This window comes from Leopardus geoffroyi, chromosome A2, assembly GCF_018350155.1.
Source record: "Leopardus geoffroyi isolate Oge1 chromosome A2, O.geoffroyi_Oge1_pat1.0, whole genome shotgun sequence".
In the NCBI taxonomy this organism is placed as follows: Eukaryota; Metazoa; Chordata; class Mammalia; order Carnivora; family Felidae; genus Leopardus; species Leopardus geoffroyi.
Genome location: NC_059331.1, coordinates 25,452,298 through 25,475,429, shown reverse-complemented (window position 1 = coordinate 25,475,429; position 23,132 = coordinate 25,452,298). Strand labels below are relative to the sequence as shown.

General features: G+C 36.0%; 1 protein-coding gene across 4 annotated transcripts in view; it reads left to right on the top strand.

The window, feature by feature from the left end:
• Window positions 1-23,132, top strand: part of DNAH12 (dynein axonemal heavy chain 12) — a 220,239-nt gene that overhangs the window by 173,184 nt on the left and 23,923 nt on the right. For all 4 annotated transcript variants that reach the window (XM_045493288.1, XM_045493286.1, XM_045493287.1 and 1 more), the window contains 4 exons: window positions 1,382-1,522; window positions 14,947-15,105; window positions 15,229-15,373; window positions 22,893-23,043. In XM_045493288.1, coding sequence (XP_045349244.1) covers window positions 1,382-1,522; window positions 14,947-15,105; window positions 15,229-15,373; window positions 22,893-23,043 — 596 coding nt within the window. The remainder of the gene's footprint in view (window positions 1-1,381; window positions 1,523-14,946; window positions 15,106-15,228; window positions 15,374-22,892; window positions 23,044-23,132) is intronic.

The following is a 23,132-nucleotide window of genomic DNA, read 5'->3' as shown; positions in this document are numbered from 1 at the left end:
GAGAGAAAGAAAGAAAGAAAGAAAGAAAGAAAGAAAGAAAGAAAGAAAGAAAGAAAGAAAGAAAGAAAATAGAGCAATCCTGTGTATTCTCTACCCAGTTTCCTCAATGGTGACATCTTGAAAACTTCTACAATGATCACAACCAGGACATTGCTGTTGATACAGTCAAGATAGGGAACACCACTATTACCACAAGGATTCCCATGCTGCCCTTTTATAGCCACACCCACTTCTTTCCCATCCCCTCCTTAATCTTTGAGAACCGCTAATCCATTCTCCGTTTCTGTAATTTTGTCATTTCAAGAATGTCATATAAATGGGATCATATAGCACATAACTTTTAAGGATTGGCTTTTATTCACCCAGCTTAATTCTCTGGGGACTCATTCAGGTTGTTGTGTGTGTCAGTAGTTTGTTCCTTTTTATTGCTGAGAAATATTTCATGGTATCGATGTACTACAGGACATCTGGGTTATTTCCAATTTTTAGCTCTTATGAATAACATGTACAGGTTTTTATGTGAGCATAAGTTTTCATTTCTAGGATAAATGCCCAGGAGTGCAGTTGCTGGGTCATGTGGTAATTGCTTGCTTGCTTGCTTATGTATGTATGTATGTATGTATGTATGTATGTATGTATGTATGTAGCTGCCCAAACTTCCCCAGAATGAGTGTCTTTTAAATATTACTGATAAAATTTTTGGACTAAAAAAATGAAAGTAATATGTGATTATTGCAAAATTTTGAACATATAAGAGCATAAAGAAGACAGATATTAGCCATAACCACATCTGGAAGTAACCTTTTGTTCATATGTTTTCTGACTTTTCATCTTTTTTTTTTTTTTTAAATGTATACATCTTGATCTAGATTTGATGCTTCTTTGGGACAGGTAAATATTTCATAATTCTTTATCTCTTATAGTCCCCTACCCAGAAAAAAATTCACACCAATAGAGATTCAGCAAGTATCTTAATTTAGTGATTATTTTCAGTCATTTTGGAATATAATAAGTTCAGAATTTTGAAAATAGAGAGATGGTATAAACCCTATTTTATTTTCTTATAGTCTTATACCCTGTCTTTTACATATAAATTTAGAAGAAGTTGCACACACACAAAACTACACAGGGAGGCCCCATATATATCCTTCATTCAATGTCTCCTGTAGTAACAGTTTTACATTATTATAGTACAATATCACAACCAGGAAATTCACAGAACTTCCTCAGATTTCACCATTTTATATGCACTCGTGTGTGTGTGTGTGTGTGTGTGTGTGTGTTTGTGTTTAACAGTGGCTACTTATATGTTAGTTCATCTGTTACTTATTTTTTCTTAGTTTTGTTTGACAGTATATTTGCCTGTTTTTCAACCTTTCAGTAACAAATCCAAAATTTTGGAAAAGCGCCTACGATATTTAAATGACCACTTCACATACAACTTATATTGTAATATATGCCGATCACTATTTGAGAAGGACAAGCTGCTGTTTTCCTTTTTATTATGTGCCAATCTTCTTCTGTAAGTTACTTGCTTTATCTTAATTTATTTATTTTAAAAACTTGCATGGGGAAACTAATCTATGAGGATGGTTTCTCACAGAAAGATACCATGTTTTTGCTCTGCTTAAGTCATGATTTTACTTGTACATTTCTCTATAATAGTATTGGTGTTTGGATATTTATTAGATTTTTAAAATGTGAGTCACACGTAAAAGTCGACAAAATATTCATGTACAGTTCAATGAATTCTTATAAAGCAGAAGTCTGTGTAACCACCAACCAGGTCAAGAAATAGAGGTCTTTTCAGGGTGCCTGGCTGGCTCAATTGGTAGGACATGCAACTCTTAACCTTGGGGTTTTGAGTTCAAGCCCCACATTGGTGTAGAGATTACTTAAAAAAAAAGAAATAGAGCCTTTTCAAATTGATTTCTTTCACTTAATAATATGCACTTAAGGCCCTTCCATGTTTTTTCATGACTTGATAGCTTCTTTCTTTTTAGCACGAAATAATATTCCATTCTCTGGATGTACCACAGTTTATTCACCTACTGAAAGACATGTTGATTACTTCCAAGTTTTGAATATTAACCATAAAATTATAAACATTTGTGTGTATGTTTTTGTATATACATAAGTTTTCAACTCATTTAATTACCAAAGACTGCTGAGTCATGTGGTAAGAGTATGTTTAGTTTTTAAGAAACTCTCTTCCAAAGTAGTTGCACCATTTTGCATTCCACCAGCAATGAGTAAGAGTTCCTGTTGCTCCAGATCCTTGCCAGCATTTGGTCTGTCAGCATTCTGGATTTTGACCATTCTAATAGATATGTATTGTTCTCTCATTTCAATTTACAATTTGCTAATGACACATGATACTGTTAATGTTTTGTATGCTTATTTGCCATCCTTATATCTTCTTCGGTAAGGTATCTGTTAGGTCTTTTGGCCACTTTTGAATCAGTTTGGTTGTTCATTTTTTAGTGTTGAGTTGGATGACAGTCCTTCATCAGGTATGCCTTTTGCAAATATTCTCTCTCAGTCTGTGGCTTGCCTTCTCCTTTTGACAGTGTCTTTGGCAGAGCAGAAGTTTAAAATTTTAATGAAGTCCAGCTTCTTTCTTTCATGGTTCATGGTGTTATATATAAAAAAATCATTGTTGGGGCGCCTGGGTGGCGCAGTCGGTTAAGCGTCCGACTTCAGCCAGGTCACGATCTCACGGTCCGTGAGTTCGAGCCCCGCGTCAGGCTATGGGCTGATGGCTCAGAGCCTGGAGCCTGTTTCCGATTCTGTGTCTCCCTCTCTCTCTGCCCCTCCCCCGTTCATGCTTTGTCTCTCTCTGTCCCAAAAATAAATAAACGTTGAAAAAAAAAAAAATTAAAAAAAAAAAAAATCATTGCCATACCTAAGGTCACCTAGATTTTCTACTATGTAATCTTCTAGGCATTTTATAGTTTTGCATTTTACATTTATGTCTATGATTCATTTTGAGTTAATTTTTGTGAAGGGTCTCTGTCTAGATTTATTATTATTATTATTATTATTATTATTATTATTTTTGCAGGTGGACATCCAGCTGTTTCAGCACCATTTGTTGAAAAGACTGTCTTTGTTCCATTGTACTGCCCTTGCTTTTTGTCAAAGATCAGGTGGTTCTATTTATGGGTGTATTTTTAAATTCTTTATTCCGTATCACTGATCTATTTGTTTTTTTTTTTTTTGTAGTATTGACTTAATTAGCCTTATACTAAGTCTTGAAGTCAGGTAGTGTCAGTCCTAGGCTTTGTTCTTAAATATTGTTTTGGCTATTCTGAGTCTTGTGTCTCTTCATATAAAGTGAACTTTATAGAAAATCAGTTTGTCAGTATTCACAAAATTCTGTTCCATTGATTTGTCTATTTTTTTACCCACACCACCCTATTTTGATTACTGTAGCTTTATAGTAAGCCTTGAAGTCCAGTGATGTCAGTTTTCCAGTTGTGTTCTTCTCCTTCAATATTGTGTTGGATATTCTTGGTCTTTTGCCCCTCTGTATAAATGTTAGAATAACTCCGTCAATTATACGCAAAATAACTTGCTTGGATTTTGCGTGAGATTGCATTAAATCTATAGATCAAATTGGGAAGAACTGACACCTTGACAATATTGATTCTTCCTATCCATGAACATGGAATATCTCTCCATTTATTTAGTTCTTTGATTTCTTTCATCACATTGTCATAGTTTTTCTCACATGGATCTTGTACATGATTTGTTCAATTTATATCTAAGTATTTCACTTTTTGAGTGCCAATGCAAATGGCATTGTGTTTTTAATTTAAAATTCCACTTGTTGATCTATATGAAAGTGATTTTTGTATATTAACATTGTATCCTGCAACCTTGCTAATATAATTGCATATTAGTTCTAGGAGTTTGTTGTCAATTCTTTCAGATTTTTGGATTTTCTATGTAGATAATCATGTTATCCACAAACAAAGGCAATACATCTTTTTTTCTTATTGCATTAGTCAGGACTTTCAGTATGATATTGACAAGAAATGATGAAAAGGGACATCCTTGTTTTGTTACTGATCTTAGTGGGAAAGTTTCTAGTTTCTTATTTTTAAGTATGATGTTAGCCATAGGTTTTTTTTGTAAATGTTCTTTATCAAGTTGAGGACGTTCCCCTCTAAGTTTGCTGAGAATTTTTATCATGAAAGGGTATTTGATTTTGTCAAATGCCTTTTCTGCATCTACTGATATGATCATGTGCTTTTTCTTCTGTAGTTTATCTATATGATAGATTACATTTATTGATTTTTTTTTTTAATGTTGAAACAGCTTTACATTCCTGAAACAAATACCACTTTGTTGTGGTGTGTTATTCTTTTTATACATTGTTTGATTCAACTTGCCAGTATCTTGTTGAGAATTTTTGTATCCATGTTCTTGAGAGATATTGGTCTGTAGTTTTCTTTTATCTGTGTAATTTTGGTATTAGGGTAATATTAGCTTCATAGAGTAATTAGGAAAGTATTCCTTCTGCTATTTTCTGGAAGAGATTGCAAAGAATTGGTATAATTTCTTCCTATAAGTTTGGTAGAATTCTCCAGAACCCATTTTAATGTGGTGGTTTCTGTTTTGGAAGGTTATCAATTTAATTATCAATTCAATTTCTTTAATAGATATAGTTATGGACTGAATAGTTGTGTTTCCCTCAAATTCATATGCTGATGCACTAACTTCCATTGTGGCTATATTTAGAGATGAGACCTCTAAGGAAGTAATTCAGGTTAAATAAAGTCATAAAGGTATGGTCCTGATCTGACAGAATTAATGTCCCTTTAAAAAGAGAGATACCAAAGTACTCTCTCTGTCCATATGCACACAGAAGAAAGGCCATGTGAGGACAAAGTAAGGAGGTCACTGTCTACAAGCTAGGAAGTGGTCTCATCAGAAACCAAATCAGCCAGAACCCCGATCCAAACTTCTAGACTCCAGAACTCTGAGAAAATAAATTTGCATTATTTATGCAATCCAGTGTATGGTACTTTGTTAAGGCAGCATGAGTACACTAACACAAGGTCTATTCAGATTATCTGTTTCTCCTTCTGTGAATTTTGGCAGATTGTATTTTCCAAAGAATTGATCCATTTTGGGTAGGTTATCAAATTTGAGGAGATACAGTTCATAATATTCCTTTATTATCTTTTTATGTCAATGGAATTAGTAATGATGGCCCTTCTTTCATTTCTGATATGTGTAATTTGTGTCTTCTCACTTTTTTCCTTAGTTATCCTGGCTAGAGGTTAATCAATTTTATTGATCTTTTCAAAGAACCAGATTTTAGTTTTATTGATTTTTTTTTCCTATTGACTTGTTTTAATTTCATAAATTTCTTCCCTGGTTTTTATTATTTCTTCACTTCTGCTTACTTTGGATTTAATTTGATCTTCTTTTTCTAGTGTCTTAAGGTGGAAACCCAAATGATTGATTTTAAATTTATCTTCTTTTCTAATAAATGAATTGTGTTCTAAATTTCCCTCTGAGCATTACTTTTGCTGCATTCCACAAATCTGAATAAGTTGTGTTTTCATTTTTATTTCATTCAAAATATTTTTTTATTTCTCTTGAAACTTCTTTGAGCCATACATTACTTAGAAGTGTGTTTAGGGGCGCCTGGGTGGCGCAGTCGGTTAAGCGTCCGACTTCAGCCAGGTCACGATCTCGCGGTCCGTGAGTTCGAGCCCCGCGTCGGGCTCTGGGCTGATGGCTCAGAGCCTGGAGCCTGTTTCCGATTCTGTGTCTCCCTCTCTCTCTGCCCCTCCCCCGTTCATGCTCTGTCTCTCTCTGTCCCAAAAATAAATAAACGTTGAAAAAAATTTTTTTTAAAATAAAAAAGAAGTGTGTTTAATTGCCAAGTATTTGGGGGGTTTCCTAGCTATCTCTCTGTTACTGATTTCTGGTTTAATTCTATTGTAGTCAGAGAGAATACTTTGTATGATTTCTCCTCTTTTAAATTTGTTAAAGTGTGTTTTATGACCCAGAATGTGTTCTGTCTTGGTGAATGTTCCATATGAGGCTGAGAAGAATGTGTATTTTGATGTTGTTTGGTAAAGTATTGTATAGATGTCAATTGCATTTAGTTGAATAATGGTACTGTTATTTCAACTCTGTCTTTACTATTTTCTGCTGCTGGATCTGTCCACTACTATTTTAGTAACAGATCGATCTATTTTTCTTTGTCTATCAGGTTTTATCTCATATATTTGGACATTCTTTTGTTAGGCACATACACATTAACAACATTGGGTCTTTTGGAGAATTGACCCCTTTATCATTATGTAATGACCCTCTTTATCCCTGATAATTTTCCTTGCTCTGAAGTCTTCTTTTTATGAAATTAATATAGCTACTCCAGCTTTATTTTGATTAACATTAGCACACTATATCTTTCTCCATCCCTTTTCTTTGACTCTCTGTTTTCATAGTTAAAATGGGGTTTTTTTGTAGACCACATATAGTTAGGTCTTATTTTTTTAATATTTAAAAAAAATTTTAATGTCTATTTTTGAGAGAGAGAGAGAGAGAGAGAGAGCGAGTGGAGGAGGGACAGAGAGAGGGAGACAGAATCCAAAGCAGACTCTAGGATTGAGCTGTCAACACAGAGCCTGACACGGGGCTCATACTCACAAACTGTGAGATCATGACCTGAGCCTAAGTCTGATACTTAACTGAGTGAGCCACCCAGGCACCCTGAGTTAGGTCTTATTTTTTTATTGTACTCTGATAGTCTATGTCTTTTAATTGATGTACTGAAACCATTGACATTTAAAGTGGATTATTGACATAGATGGATTAATATCTATCATATGTGTTACTGTTTTTTTATTCATTGCCATTGTTCTTTGTTTTTGTTTCTGATATTTTGAGGTAAGATTGGTATATAACATTATATAATTTTTAGATGTACAATATTATAATTCAGCATCTGCATTCATTACAAAGTGATCACTTCCAAAAATCTAGTTACCATCCATCAGCATATATTTGACCCCCTTCATCCATTTCACCACTGACAAACCCCCTTCCCTTCTGGTAACCACCAATCTGTTGTGGTTTGTGTCTATGAGTTTGTTTTTGTTTTGTTTATTTTTAGATTCCACATAGGAGTGAAATTGTACTGTTTTTGTCTTTCTCTTTCTGACTTATTTCACTTAACATAATACCCTCCAGGTCCAACCATGTCACAAATGACAATATTTTATTATTTTTTTATGTCTGAGTAGTATTCTATTGTATATATAGACCACATCTTCTTTATCCATTTATGCATCAACTGACATTTAGGTTTTTCCATATCTTGGCTATTGTGGATAATATTGCTGTGAACATTGGGGTGCATATATCATTTCAAATGAGAGTTTTCATAATCTTTGGATTAAATACCACAAGTGAAATAGCTGGATTGTATTGTAATTCTATTCTTAATGTTTTGAGGAATCTCTATACTATTTTTCATAATGCTCAGACCAATTTATATTCCACCAACAGGGTACAAGAATTCCCTTTTCCCCACATTCTCTTAACACTTATTTCTTGTCTTTTTTTTATCATAATGAATCTAACTAGTGTGAGGTAATACCTTACTGTGGTTTTGATTTACATTCCCCTAATAATCAGTGATGTTGAATATCTTTTCACGTGCCTGTTGGCCATCTGTATTTCTTCTTTGGAAAAATGTCCATTCAGATCCTAGGCCCATTTTAAAATCAAGTTGTTTGCTTTTTATGGTTAAGTTGTATGCAATTTTCATATATTTTGGATATGAACTCCTTGTCAGATATGTGATTTGCAAATATCTTCTCCCATTCAGTAGGTTGTTTTTACATTTTGATGATGGTTTCTTTCACTGTGTATAAACTGTGTTGTTTGATACAGTCCCATTTATTTTTGCTTTTGTTTCCCTTACGCTTTGGAGTCTTATCCACAAAAATATAGCTAAGACTGATTCAAGAAGCTTACCACCTATGTTTTCTTCCAGGAGTTCTATGGTTTCAGGTATTACATACAAGTCTTTAATCCATTTTGAGTTAATTTTTGTGTATAGTGTAAGATAGTGATCTAGTTTCTTTTTTTTTTTTTTTTTTTTGGATGTGGCTGTCCAGTTTTCTCAGCACCATTTATTGAAGAGACTGTCCTTTCTCCATTGTGCGTTCTTCCCCCTTTGTCATAAATTGTGTGTGTGTGTGTGTGTGTGTGTGTGTGTGTGTGTGTGTATTTCTGGGCTCTGTATATGTATTTCTGGGCTCTCAATTCTGTTGTATTGATCTGTGTGTCTGTCTTTATGCCAGTACCATACTATTTTGATTACTAAAGCTTTGTAATCTAGTTTGAAGTCAAGGAGCATAATACCTTCAGCTTTGTTGTTCTTTCTCAAGATCCCGGCTATTCAGGATCTTTTGTGATTCCATAAAAATATTTGAATTAGTACTTACAGTTCTGTGAAAAATGTCATTGGCATTTTGAAAGGGATTGCATTCAGTCTGTTGATTGCCTTGGGTAGTATGGACATGTTAACAATATTGATTCCTCCAATCCAGAGCACAGAATATCTTTCCATTTATTTGGGTCTTCAGTTTCCTGCATCAGTGTCTTACAGTTTTCAGTGTACAGATCTTTCACCTCCTTGGATGAAATTTCTTCCTAGATATTTTACTCTTTTGATGCAATTGTAAATGGGATTGTTTTCTTCAGTTCTCTTTCTGATAGTTCATTAGTGTATTGACATGCTACTGATTTCTGTAGATTGATACTGTATCCTGAAATTCTACTGTATTTATTAGGTCTAATGGTCTTTCTCAGTTCCAACAAAGTCTTTAGAATTTTCTATATAAAGTATCTGCAAATAGTGACAATTTTGCTTCTTCCTTTCTATTTTGGATGCCTTTTATTTCTTTTTCTTACCTAATTTCTGTGGCTAGAACTTCCAGTATTATGTTGAATAAATGTGTGAAGAGTGGACATCTTTGTCTTGTTCATGATCTTAGAGGAAAAGCTTTTGGCTTTTCACCATTTGAGTATGTTAGCTGTGAGTTTATCATATATGACCTTTATTGTATTGAGGTGTGTTCCCTCTGTACCCGTTTTATTGAGTTTTTATCATAAATGGATGTTAAATTTTGTTAAATGCTTTTTCTGCATCTATTGAGATGATCATGTGATTTTTATCCTTAATTTTGTTAATGTGGCATATCATCTTGATCAATTTGTGGATGTTGAATCATCCTTGGATCTCTGGAATAAATCCCACTTGATCATGGTGTATGATTCTTTTAATGTATTGTTGAATTTGGTTTGCTATATTTGTTGAGTATTTTTGCATCTATGTTCATTAAGGATATTGGCCTATAATTTTCTTTTTTTGTGGTGTACTTGTCTGGTTTTGGTATCAGGGTAATGCTGCCCTCATAAAATCAGTTTGGAAGTGTTTTCTTCTCTTCAGTGTTTTGAAGGAGGAGTTTGAGAAGGGATAGGTATTAAGTCTTCTTCGAATGTTTGGTAAAATTTACCAATGAAGCTGTCTGGTCCTGGACTTTTGTTTTTTGGGAGTCTTTTAAATGTTTATTTATTTAAAGTAATTTTTGAAACATTTATTCATTTTTGAGAGACAGAGACAGAGCATGGTGGGGGGAGGGGCAGAGAAAGAGGGAGACACAGAATCTGAAGCAGGCTGCAGGCTCTCAGCTGTCAGCACAGATCCCGACACAGGGCTCAAACCAACAAACCACGAGATCATGACCTGAGCTGAAGTCAGACGCTCAACCAACTGAGCCACCCAGGCACCCCTTAATGTTTATTTATTTATTTTGAGAGAGAGCAAGAGTGAGCAAATAGGAGAGGGACAGAGAGAGAAGGAGTGACACAGAATCCCAAGCAAGCTCCATGCTGTCAGCACAGAGCCAGATGGGGGGCTAGATCTCACAAACCATGAGGTCATGACCAGAGCAGAGATCAAGAGTTGGACACTCAACCAACTGAGCCACCCAGGTGCCCCTGTTGGGAGTTGATTTTGTTATTGTTTCAATCTCCTTGCTAGTAATCAGTCTATACAGATTTTCTATTTCTTCATGATTCAATCTTGGAAGGCTATATATTTTGGGGAATTTTTCCATTTCTTCTAGGTTGTCCAGTTCATTTGCATATAATTATTTGTAGTATAATTATAACTTTAGTTGTAACTTCGCTTATTTGAGCCCTCTTTCTTCTTTTCTTGGTTAGTCTAGCTAAAGGTTTGTCAACTTTATTTATCTTTTCAAAGAACCACCTCTTAGTTTCACTGATCTTTTTAATTTATTTATTTATGTTTTAGTCTCAATTTGATTTATTTCCACTTTGATCTTTGTCATTTTCTTTCTTCTACTAACTTTGGCCTTCATTTATTCTCTTTTTTCTAACTCCTTCAGGTGTAAAGTTAGATTGTTTGAGGTTTTTCTTATTTCTTGAGGTAGGCTTATATTGCTGTGATCTTCCCTCTTAGAACCACTTTTGCTGCACCCCATTGATTTTGGTACGTCATATTTCTGTTTTCATTCGTCTCTATGTATTTTTTTTATTTCTTTGATTTCTTTGATGAATCATTAGTTGTTTAGTAGCATGTTGTTTATCTCCACATTTTTGTTGTTTTTCCAGGGTTTTTTTTTTTTTGTAAGCAACTTCTAGTTTTATACTGTGATGGTCAGAGAAAATGCTTAATATAATCTCTATCTTCTTGAATTTAACCTGTGATCTGTCCTGGTGAATGTTCCATGTGCATTTGAGAAGAATGTATATTCTGCTTTTGGATGGGGTTTCCTGTATATGTCTACTAAATCCATTTGGTCTAATGTGTCATTAAAGCCAATGTTTCCGTATTGATTTTATGCCTGGTTGATCTATTCTTGATGTAAGTGAGGGTGTTAAGGTGCCCTACTATTACTGTCATGCTGTCAGTTTCTCCCTTTAGATCTATTAATTTTTGCTTTATATATTTTGGTACTCTTGATATATTCATAAGTGTTGTATCTTTTTGTTGAATTCACCCCTTTATCATTATATAATTCCCATATTGGTCTTTTATAATTATGTAATTCCCATCTTGGTCTTTGTTTTAAAGTCTGTTTTGTCTTGTATGAGTATAGCTACACTAGCTTTCTTTTCATTTCTATTTGCATGAACTATCTTTTCCTATCCCTTCACTTTCAGTCTATGTGTATCCTTACTTCTAAATTGAATCTCTTGTAGGCAGCCTAGAGGTGGGTCTTTTTTTTTTTTTTTAATCCACTCAACCATTTTATGTCTTTTGATTGGAGAGTTTATTTACATTTAAAGTAATTAATGGTGAGTATGTGCTTATTGCTATTTTGCAATTGTTTTCTGCCTGTTTTCCTAGATTTTCTCTGTTCCTTTTTTTCTTTTCTTTCTTCCCTTGTGGTATGATGGCTTTCTTTAGTGTTATGTTTAGATTCCTTTCTTTTTTTTTTTTTTTTTTTTTGTGGTATTTACCAGGAAATTTTTTCTTTGTGGTTACTGTGAGGTTCAAATATAGCATCCTGTGTTTATAATAGTCTGTTTTGGGGACTCCTGGGTGGCTCAGTCAGTTAAGCATCCGACTTGATTTCAGCTCAGTTCATGATCTCACTACTGTGAGATCAAGCCCCACATAGGGCTCCACAATGGGCATGGAACCTACTTGGGATTCTCTCTCTCTCTTTCCCTCTGCCCCTCCCCACATGCTCTCTCTCTCTCTCTCTCTCTCTCTAATAATAAAAAGAAAGAAAGAAAGAAAATTATTATAATAGTCTGTTTTAAATTTATTTATTTATTTATTTTGAAGGGGGTAAGGAGGGGCAGAGAGAGAGAGAGAGAGAGAATCCCAAGCGGCTCTGCACTGTCAGCATGGAGTTCAACGTGGGGCTTGCTCCCATGAACCATGAGATAATGACCTGAGCTGAAATCAAGTGTCAGAAGCTCAACCAATTGAGTTACCCACACGTACCCCCATTTATATTTTTGATGTCACATTTATGCATCCCTTAACTAACTATTGTAGTTTTAATTTTACTACTTTTGTGTTTTAACCTTCATATTTGCTTTAAAAGTGATTGAATTCACTACCTTTACTATTTATTTACCTTTTCCGTGAGATTTTTACTTTCACTTTTTGTTGTTGTTATTAATTAGTGCCATTTCTTTTCAGCTCAGAGAAGTCCCTTTAATATTTCTTGTAAGGCCAGTTTCGTGGTGATAAACTTTACTTTTCATTTATCTGGAGAACATCTCTTTTTTTCAGCCCTATTACATATAATTGACATACTATGCAATTTGCCCATCATAATACAGTTAGATGATTTTTAGTATTTTTATACAATTATGCAGCCATCACCAAATTCCAGTTTTAGAACAATTCTATTACCTCAAAGTTTCCTTTTCCCTATTTAGTCAATTACTATTCCTACTCCCAGCCCCAGGTAACCACTGATCTGCTTTCTGTCTCCACAATTATTCCTTTTCTAGAAATTTTATGAATGAGACATTTTAAGGCCTAGAATGTGGTCTGTCTCTGCAAGTATTCCATATGCCATTGAAAAGAATGTGCATTTTGCTGCTCTTGAATGGAATATTCTATAAATGCCAAGTAGGTCAAGCTAGTCTATATACTGTATCCTTATTGATTTTCTGTCTGCCTGTTCAATCAATTTTTGAGAGAGGATTGGAATCTCTTAGCTATGGAGATTGCTTCTGATAGTTGTATCAATATTTCTTTGTGTATTGATGCTCTGTTATTAGATGTGTAAGTGTCTAGGACTGTTACGACCTCTTAATGAATTGACTTGACTTTTTTTTTTTAATCCCTGGGTTATCCTTTGTTCGAAATCTGTTTTGTATGATATTATTGTCCCCAGCTTTCTTTTGAATAGTGTTAGCATGGTATATATTTTTCCATACTTTTCCTTTTAACCTACTTGTGTCTTTATATTTAAGCTGTATTTCTGTTGACAACATGTAGTTAGGTCTTATTTGTTTTGTCCAATCTGATAATCACTACCTTTAATGAAATTGTTTAGACCATTTATATTCAATGACATAATAGAGTTATGTTTAAATCTACCATCTTACAACTTGGTTTCTGTTTTGCACATCTGTTCTTTTCCTCATTTGTTTCATTTCCTCATTTTCTTTTTCTTTGAATTAAGTACTTATTATGATTCCATTTTATCTCCTTTGTTAACTTACTAACTATAATTTTTTGTTTTATTATTGTAGTGATATCTTTGGGATTATAGTATACCTTTTAACACATCACAGTCTATCTTCAGGTAAACTTTATATGTATACATATATTTACACACATACATATACACACACATACATATACATATATATATACATATAGTATAAGAACTTACAACTATTTACTTCCAACTCTCTCCTCCTAGCCTTCGTTTTATTATTGTCATATATTTCACTTGTACATATTATAAATCCCATAGCATGTTGTTATTTTGCTCTAAGTAGTCAATAATCTTTTAAAGACACTTAAATAATAAGAAAAAAGTCTTTTATGTTTACCTACATAGCTACTATTTCTGGCAGTCTTTATTCTTTTGTGTTGATCTAAATTTCCATCTACTTGAAACTTCTCTAACATTTCTAATGCTGTATGTCTACTGGCAATGAATCCTTTCGGTTTCTCTACATCTGGAAAGAAATCAGTGAATTTTTCTTTTATTTTTATTTATTTTGAGAGAGAGAGTGAGTGTGCAGCAGAGGGGCAGAGGGAGAGGGAAAGAGAGAATCCCAAGCACGTGGGGCTCTATCTCATAAACCAAGAGATCATGACCTGAACTGAAATCAAGAGTTGGACATTTAACCAACAGACCACCCAGGTGCCCCTGAATTTTTCTTTTAGATTTTGTACTTTTTATCTCTAGAAGTTGCATTTGGTTATTTTTTCTATGGCCTGTTTCTCTCTTCATTACATTTGTTTTGCTTTAACTCCTTCAGCATATTTGTAATAGCTCTTGTAACATTCTTGTCTTCTTGTTGTATTATCTCTATCATTCTATGTATCTATTGACTGATCTTTTCTCCTGGTTATGGATGTTGTGAATTTTACATTGATAAATACTAAGGGCTTTTAATTCCTTTAAAAAGCATTAGACTTTACTTTCGCAAGTAGTTAAATTACTGCATTAGTTTGATGTTTCCAAGGCTTGTTTTTAAGCTTTCTTACAGTAGCTCTAGAATAGACTTAATTCTAAAACTAGGTTAGCTTTGCTACTAAGGCGTGATCCCTCTGATGTTGCCTCTGAATTCCTCTGGTGTTTAACAAAGATTTATCTCTAGTTGGTAAGAATTCACTTCTCCAAGTTCTGTGTAAGCTCAGGAGCTATTCAGGTTACAGCTTCCCAGATATTCTCTGCCTGGTCTCCTGGAGTTTTACCCTATTCACATATGACTTAGTGTTTAGCAATTGAATCAAGAGGATACCCATGCAGATTTCTGAAGCCCTTTTCCATGTATCTCCCTCCTCTCTGGGACTCAGCCTACAGATTCTACCACCTGAGCCTTCCTTAACGCTGGTCTCTGTTCATTCAACTCAACAATACTATCAGGTTCTGATTTTGATCACCTCTCTGTTTTATAGTCTGGGAAGTGCCTCCAGGCAAATAGCTGGGGCAATCATAGCGATTGATTTGGACAATCATATTTGTCTCCCTTTTTTCAGGGACCGCAGTGTTGCACTGGCTATTGTATAACTTCCAGAAACAGTCGTTTCATTCATTTTTTCCAGTTTTCTAGTTGTTTATGGCAGTAGGGTAAATCAGTTCTGATTATTTCATTGAGGCTATAGAAGCAGAAATTGATTTCATTCCATTTTAAAATCAGCAATTTACAGCAGTCTTTATTTTGGGAATACAGGGCAAAGAAAGAGATTGAGTACCAGGAACTGATGTTTCTTTTAACTGGAGGAGTAAGTCTTAAGAGTACTGAGAAAAATCCTGACCCAACTTGGCTATCAGATAAAAGCTGGGAGGAAATTTGTCGGGCAAGTGAATTTCCTGCCTTCAAAGAACTCAGGTATTTGTTTAAACTTGATGATTTAGAATTGAGTAAGGATGGGTAAATTTGTAATCTCCTTGTTTAACAATATCTTTTTAAATTATCTGCCAGTGAAATAATAATTAGCTTTTTTTCCATTAGGGAACATTTTTGCAAACATATAACTGAATGGCGGGAAATCTATGACAGTAAAGAGCCACATAATGCTAAATTTCCAGCACCAATGGATGAAAGACTGAATGAACTACAGAAGATAATAATTCTTCGGTGCCTAAGACCTGATAAGGTAAAAGACAAATGTGTTCTATTTCGAACCCAGCTAATTTGCCATTTAAGAATAAGTCTGGGGAATAAAAGGCACAATATAAGGGAATACAGTCAATGACTTTGTAAAAGCAGTGTAATGGGACAGATGGTAGCTACACTTGTGGTGAACTTAGCATAATGTATAAACTTATCAAATCTAAGTTTCACACCTGAAACAAAGGTAACATTGTATGTCAACTATGCTCAAATTTTAAAAACAGAAGTTGTTCTAGGTTTAAAGTAATTGTTATTTGGTTCTTTAGCCCTCATTCTAGATGCTCAGAGGGGTTCATTGAGCTCCTTGGATATATGGGTTTATAGTTTTTCTCAGCTTGGGAAAAATTTTGGCCATTATTTCTTCAAATATTTTTTGCCACCCCAATCTTATGTTTCCAATTAGATATGCATTAGACTGCTTGGTATTATACTATAGGTGACTGTTCTGTTAATTATTTCTATTTATTTGTTTGTTTGTTTGTTTGTTTGTTTATAAAGTTCATTTATTTTGGGGCGCCTGGGTGGCTCAGTCGGTTGGGTGTCTGACTTTGGCCTAGGTCATGATATCGCTGGTCCTGAGTTCTAGCCCCACATCGGGCTCTGTGCTGACAGCTCAGAGCCTGGAGCCTGTTTCAGATTCTATGTCTCTCAAAAATGAATAAACATTAAAGAATTAAAAAAAATTGTTAGCACAAGTGTAGAATAGCCTTTTCTCGACAGATAGTTTAGCTCAACAGATAATTTAGCTCCACTACTAAATTGTGACTCTTCTGGGGACTTTACTGAATATCCCAGTGATCACCAAGAGCTCTCCACTATGGCAGTTGGGAACCTGAATGATTCCCCGCCTTGCATGAACTCTGGTAGCTCTGTAGATCTCCAGTTCATAGCTTCCCAGCCACTTTTTGCTTGGCCTATGCTTCCACACCACAGCATTCAGCAGAGATACAAGGGTACTGTTAGGCAGATTCTGGGTAGTTCCCTTCTACTCTGAACTCTGTAACTTCCAGTAGCCTCCCTCCTTAAACCAGAGTTTAAGAGTTTCCTGTCTTCCCAACTCTGCAACACTGTGTTGCTCTGCTTTTTAATGGCTTTTCCTGTTCCACAGGCTGAAATGTACCTCCCAGAAGAAAGCCTAAGCAAACTCACCTTGTATGTTTCCTCTTTGGCAGAGATCAAAGTCCTCTACCACCTGTTGTCTGAATTGCTCAGTGTCTGAAAATGGTTGTTTTTGTTTTTGTTTTTGTTTTAATTTTGCCCATTTTTGTTGTTTATGTGGGAGGGTAAATCTGGTCCCTGTTAGCAGAAAGGACCATATTGGCTGGAAGTAAAAGGTGTTAGAAAATCTTATACATGTCATAATTTTATTAGTTTAAACATGCACAAAAATCTTTTTCTCTTCTAACAAGTTTTTATTTAAATTCCAGTTAGTTAACATACAGTATAATATTAGTTTTCAGGTGTAGAATTTAGTGATTCATCACTTACATACAATAGTCAGTGCTCATCACAAGAAGTGCCCTCTTTAATATTCATTACCCATTTAGCCCACTCCCCTGTTCACCACCCCCTCCGGCAACTCTCCATTCTCTATAGTTAAGAGTCTATTTTATGGTTTGCCTCTCTTTCCCCCCCTATTTTCATCAGTTTTGTTTCTTAAATTCTACATATGAGTGAAATCATATGGCTTTTGTCTTTCTCTGTCTGACTTATTTTGCTTAGCATAATACTCTCTAGCTCCATCCACATCATTGCAAATGGCAAGATTTCATTCATTTTAATGGTTGAGTAATATTCCTGTGTGTGTGTGTGTGTGTGTGTGTGTGTGTGTGTGTGTGTGTGTATACCCAAACTTCTTTATCCATCCATCAGTCAATGGACATTTGGGCTCTTTCCAAAATTTGGCTATTGTTGATAGTGCTGCTGTTAAACATGGAGGTGGGGTGCATGTACCTCTTTGAATTACTACTTTTGTATCCTTTACTGAGTAGTGCAATTGCTGGATGGTAGGTAGTCCTGTTTTTAACTTTTTGAGGAACCTCCATACTGTTTTACAAAACTCAACACCCAGAAAACAAATAATCCAGGTAAAAAATGGGCAGAAGAGATGAACAGACCTGTTTCCAAAGAAGACATACAGATGGCTAATGGACACAAAAATCTTTCTATTGGTGAATTAAACAGGCTAGTTCTGATTTTCACACATTCAAGAAAGGCGATTATGGTGTTAGAAAAGAAAAACTTTTATTTTTTTTAAGTTTATTTATTTTGAGAGAGAGAGAGGAGGAGGAGCAGAGAGAGAGAGGAGCAGAGAGAGAGAGAGGAGGAATGGGGGAGGAGCAGAGAGAGAGAGAGGGAAAGAGAGAGATTCCCAAGCAGGCTCTGCACTGTCAGCACAGAGCCTGACGTGGGGCTTGAACCCACGAACCATGAGATCATGACCTGAGCCAAAGTCAGATGGTTAACCAAATGAGCCTCCCAGGTACCCCTCAAAAGAAAAACTTTTAAGCAGAAAACCAAAAAACTATGTTTATACATGTAGTTTGAACTTTGAGAAAGTCACCTCACCCTTCTGAGCTCCATGTATAAAATGAGATATTGAAAGAATTGCACTGATCCCTTCTTTCTTTTCTTTCCTTTTTTCCTTTCCTTTTCTTTTTTTTTTTTACATTTATGTTTTTAGTAAAGCTTCACAAGGAGCATTATCTAATGCTTCACTTAGGCTCTGAGTAGATTCAAACAGAAGTTTACATAACTACTTGACTCCTGAGTATTTCTTCTTATTTTAACTTCAAAGACCTTTGTACATTGTTAAAACTTAACTCATTATTTCCTACCCAATAGTTGTATGTATATATATGTTCCTTTCATTGGACAATAGTCTCTTTAAGGCCAAAACAATGATATATTCATTATTTTATCGCCTATAGCTTCCCTTGTTCACTAGAAACTTAGGAATGATTAGCTCTGCATCTGGGAAACTCTTGCCTAATTTGCACTCCACAGAATGGCTCCCTGATGGCCAATGGAGATATTGTTTCAATGCCAAGTATGGGGTAATTGCCTAGTCTGCCATGCTTGGGAACCTGTGCGTAAACATTACAGCACTTACCATGCTGGAATATACAATAATTATCGGTTTGTTTGTCAGTGTCTCCCACTACACTCTAGGCTTCTGGAAGTCAGGACCCATGTCTTATTTTGCTCAATATCTCCAGGACTTAAAACAGTGCCTAGAAGATAATAGGATATTTCAGTAAATGTCACTGAATTGAGTTGAACTGAATCAAATTAAACTAAGTTCAGTTAAAGCCTCTGTTTGTCAGGATTCTCCAGAGAAACAGAACCAATAGGATAGGTGAGACAGAAACAGAGATTGACAGGAATTGGCTCACATGATTGTGGAGGCTGGTAAGTCCAGAATCTGCAGGCTGGAGACCTGGAAGAATCAATATTGCAGCTCTAGTCCAAAGGCAGTGTGCTGGCACAGTTCCCTCTTCCTCCGTAGAGGACAGTCTTTTTTCTCTTTAGCCTTTCAACTGATTGAGTGAGGCCCACTCACGTTACGGAGAGTGATTTACTTAACTCAAAGTCCACAGATTTAAAAATTAATCTCAGGGGGCCTGGGTGGCTCAGTCAGTTAAGCCTCTGACTCTTGATTTTGGCTCAGGCCACAATCTCATGGTTTATGAGTTCAACTTCTGTGCTGGGATCCACACTGTTGGTGTGGAGTCTGCTTGAGATTCTCTCTCTCTCTGTTCCTCCCATACGCTGTCTCTCTCTTTCTCTCTCTCTCAAAATAAATAAATAAACTTAAAAAATTAATCTCATCTTAAAAATATCTTCATGGCAACAGCCAGACTAGTTTTTGACCAAATATCTGGGTACTATGCCCTAACAAAGCTGACACTTAAAATTAACTACCACAAAGCTTATCTCCAGGTCTGTTCAAGTTTCCATAATTTCTTCCCTAGAGTATCTTACATAAAGGATCAAAATCTTAAAGAAAAGTCATAACTTTTTTTTTTATATTAAATTACTGGAACAAGGTACTTTTTCTACAGAAAATTATCATGCTTCATTGCAGCTACATCATCTCAGGGAACATTGGCCCTGGTCTGTGCATAGATTAATGAGGGGCAAGGTCTCTGTGTACTCAGTATCTCCCTTCCCTTAAGATGTACAACTGAAGATCTGTGCTAGATAGAAATTATACATAGTGTTAATAGTAAAAGGATAAAAAAGATTTCCTCATTGCCCAGGTGAAGTTATTAAAGAAAGGAAGAGGGGCGCCTGGGTGGCGCAGTCGGTTAAGCGTCCGACTTCAGCCAGATCACGATCTCGCGGTCCGTGAGTTCGAGCCCCGCGTCGGGCTCTGGGCTGATGGCTCAGAGCCTGGAGCCTGTTTCCGATTCTGTGTCTCCCTCTCTCTCTCTGCCCCTCCCCCATTCATGCTCTGTCTCTCTCTGTCCCAAAAATAAATAAACGTTGAAAAAAAAAATAAAAAATAAAGAAAGAAAGGAAGAAAAATCTATTACATCATTACAAGGTCTTTTTTGAAAACCCTTCAGTGGCCTTTCAATACCTATAGAATAATGACAGAAGTACAGCTTGATAGTCCTGTTACCTTGGCTAATAATACCTCTTTTCTGCCATTCCATTCTTATCTTCTTGAAACTTCCACTGTTTCTAGGGCGCCTGGGTGGCTCAGTTGGTTAAGCATCCGACTATTGATTTCCGCTCAGGTTGTGATCTTACAGTTGGTGAGATGGAGCCCCGTGTTGGGCTCTGTGCTGACAGCATGGAGCCTGCTTGGGATTCTCTCTCTCCCTTTCTCTTTGCCTCTTCCCTGTGCACACATGCTCTTTCTCTTAAGATAAATAAACATTTGAAGAAAAAAAGAGAAACTTCCACTGTTTTAACCCACAGAATTGCTCACAACGTCTCAAAATTTCTCATATAGAAGATCCGTCCTTTTTCCCCATCTATGCCAGGACTGCAGAAGTCTGTGGTGATCTCTCCTCCCTCCACCAAATTCCTACAGTGTTACTTTAGAAAGTTGTTTGGCATTTAGAAGATGATATCTAATACCTCTCTACTTATTTTCTGCTGCTACTGTTGATGAATATCACTCTTTTATTTTATTTTATTTATTTATTTAAAAAAATTTTTTTTTTAACGTTTATTTATTTTTGAGACACAGAGAGACAGAGCATGAACAGGGGACGGGCAGAGAGAGAGGGAGGCACAGAATCTGAAACAGGCTCCAGGCTCTGAGCAGTCATCACAGAGCCCGACGCGGGGCTCGAACTCACAGACCGTGAGATCATGACCTGAGCCGAAGTCGGACGCCCAACCAACCGAGCCACCCAGGCGCCCCTCACTCTTTTATTTTAAATTAATTCTTGTGGCTCAAAACTGAAACAGTGTTTGAACCACAAGAATACGTGAGTACAGTGAAAGATAGACCTCCAATCTGCACCTCCCAGTCAGTTGGCATCCTTTCTCTCAGGCAGCTAATGTTATCTGCTTCTTGTTCCCCTTTATGCACATATAAATATGCATACACACAAATTCTTTGTCCATTTATTTTTAACACAAATAGTCATATCCACTGTTTTTGCGTGTTGCTTTTTCCTCTCTCAGTTTATAAAGAGCTTTCTCATTCTTTTTTACAATTACATGCTATTTCATTGTAAGTGTACACCATAAATTCTTTAACCAGTTCCTATTGATGGACCTTTACAATTATAAAAATGCTGCAATAAATAACCTTATTCAAAAGTCATTTCTCCCATGTGCAACTCTCAGAATAAAGTCCTGGGAATAAAATTGCTGAGTCCATGGATTTGCCCACTTGTACTTTTATAGACATTCCCAAATTGCCCATCATGAAAGTTAGGCCAGATTACTCTTCCACAGCAGTGTATGAGAATATCAGTTTAACCCATAATTTTCCCGCACAGAATGCTGGCAAACTTTTATATCTTTGCTAATCTGTTCGAGGGGGTTGAGGAATCTGGGAACCGATCGGGGAAGAGACATGGACGTAAGGTGGCAGTAGCATACAAGAGCTATGCTGGACGATGCTGGAACAGGTTTGCATGCTGAGAGGTGGAAGCCCCTCATAGCAGGAGTCTCTCCAGATGCTGGGATTTGGGGGTTGGGGGTCCCACAACTCCAAAGAGGAAGACGGCAAAGAAACTCCTTTGGGGGAAGGGAGAAGAGGCTTGTGTGGGGTCTTGGTAGCATTTATCAACAGCACTATGGTTTGGAGTCCCTGGATCAGAGCTCTGAAGGGCTACAGTGGCTGGGGGTCTTTATAGCCTAGGATTTACCATAGCTACCAGATGTTGGGTGCAAATAGGCAGGCTGTAAATGGCTAAAAATCTGCTTATTTGGGCTATGTTTACAATAATTGAATATCTAAAAATTTTAGTTTGGTGTCAGTGGCTTTTGAACTAATAGGTTTCAGCCTGCTATGAAGAAGGAAACAATCTAAGGGTCAATAGACAGAGACTATCTTTGTCCCTTAACATAACCATCTGAAAGGCAAAAAATGGCATTTAAGTATAGTTATAATTTGTATTTTTTTTATTATGAGTGTTAGGGTATAGACTAGGCCACTGTAATAACAAAGAGACCTAAAATACAGTAGCTTAAATAAAATAGAAGTTAGTCTTTCTGTCTCTCTTAAGTAAGCCCAGAGCAAATGCCTGAGGACTGGCAGGGCAGGTCTGTTTTTGAGATCATCCAGACATTCAAGTTCTTTCTTTCATGCTAGTAAAGTCCCCTAGAATATGGTCCTCATCAGCGAGATTGAAGCTGGCTCATAAATACCACATCTGTTGAAAAGCAAAAGAGAGCATTTTTTTTAATGCTTATTTATTTTGAGAGAGCACAAGAGCAGGGGAGGGGCAGGGAGTGAGTGGGAGAGGTTATCTTAAGCAGGCACCACAGCCAGCACAGAGCCCAACATGGGGCTCGAACTTGCAAAACTGAGATCATGACCTGAGCTGAAGTCAAGAGTCAGCTGCTTAACTGACTGAGCCACCTAGGCGCCCCCAAAAGAGGGGGGTCTTTTTATAAAACTGCTCTTTATAAAAAAAATATGTTCTGGAAGCTCCATATACAGCTTCTACTTGTATCCCTCTGGCCAAAACTTAGTCACACAGCCACATCTAGGTACAAGAAAAGTTGGGAAAACTTGAGGTTGTATCACCAAAAGGAGAGAAATGGGAACATTTTGCAGTTTCTGCTGTACAGAATGATTTCAATTAACTGTTCATCTTCTCTGCCCATTTTTCTTTTGGATTGTTAGTCTCGTCCTATCAGTTGATAGATACTTTTTATGTATTAGAAAAATTAGCACTTCATGATATGTTTCATGATTTTCTTGACCATTAGACAAATTGTACTCTCTGTTAATTTCCAGTAATAATCAAAATTGTTATGTGAAATGAAAATTAACCTAAAGATCATATCTTTTGTCTCTTTAACAGATAACTCCAGCTATAACAAATTATGTAACTGATAAACTGGGGAAAAAGTTTGTGGAGCCTCCACCATTTGATTTGACAAAGAGTTATTTGGACTCAAACTGTACCATTCCTTTAATTTTTGTGCTCTCTCCAGGAGCAGATCCCATGGCCAGTAAGTCTACCTCCTGCAAACTTTTAGGAACTTATAAATGATCCATTTTGCTCAATGTCCATTTCTTACATGATCGTAGATCAGTTAGT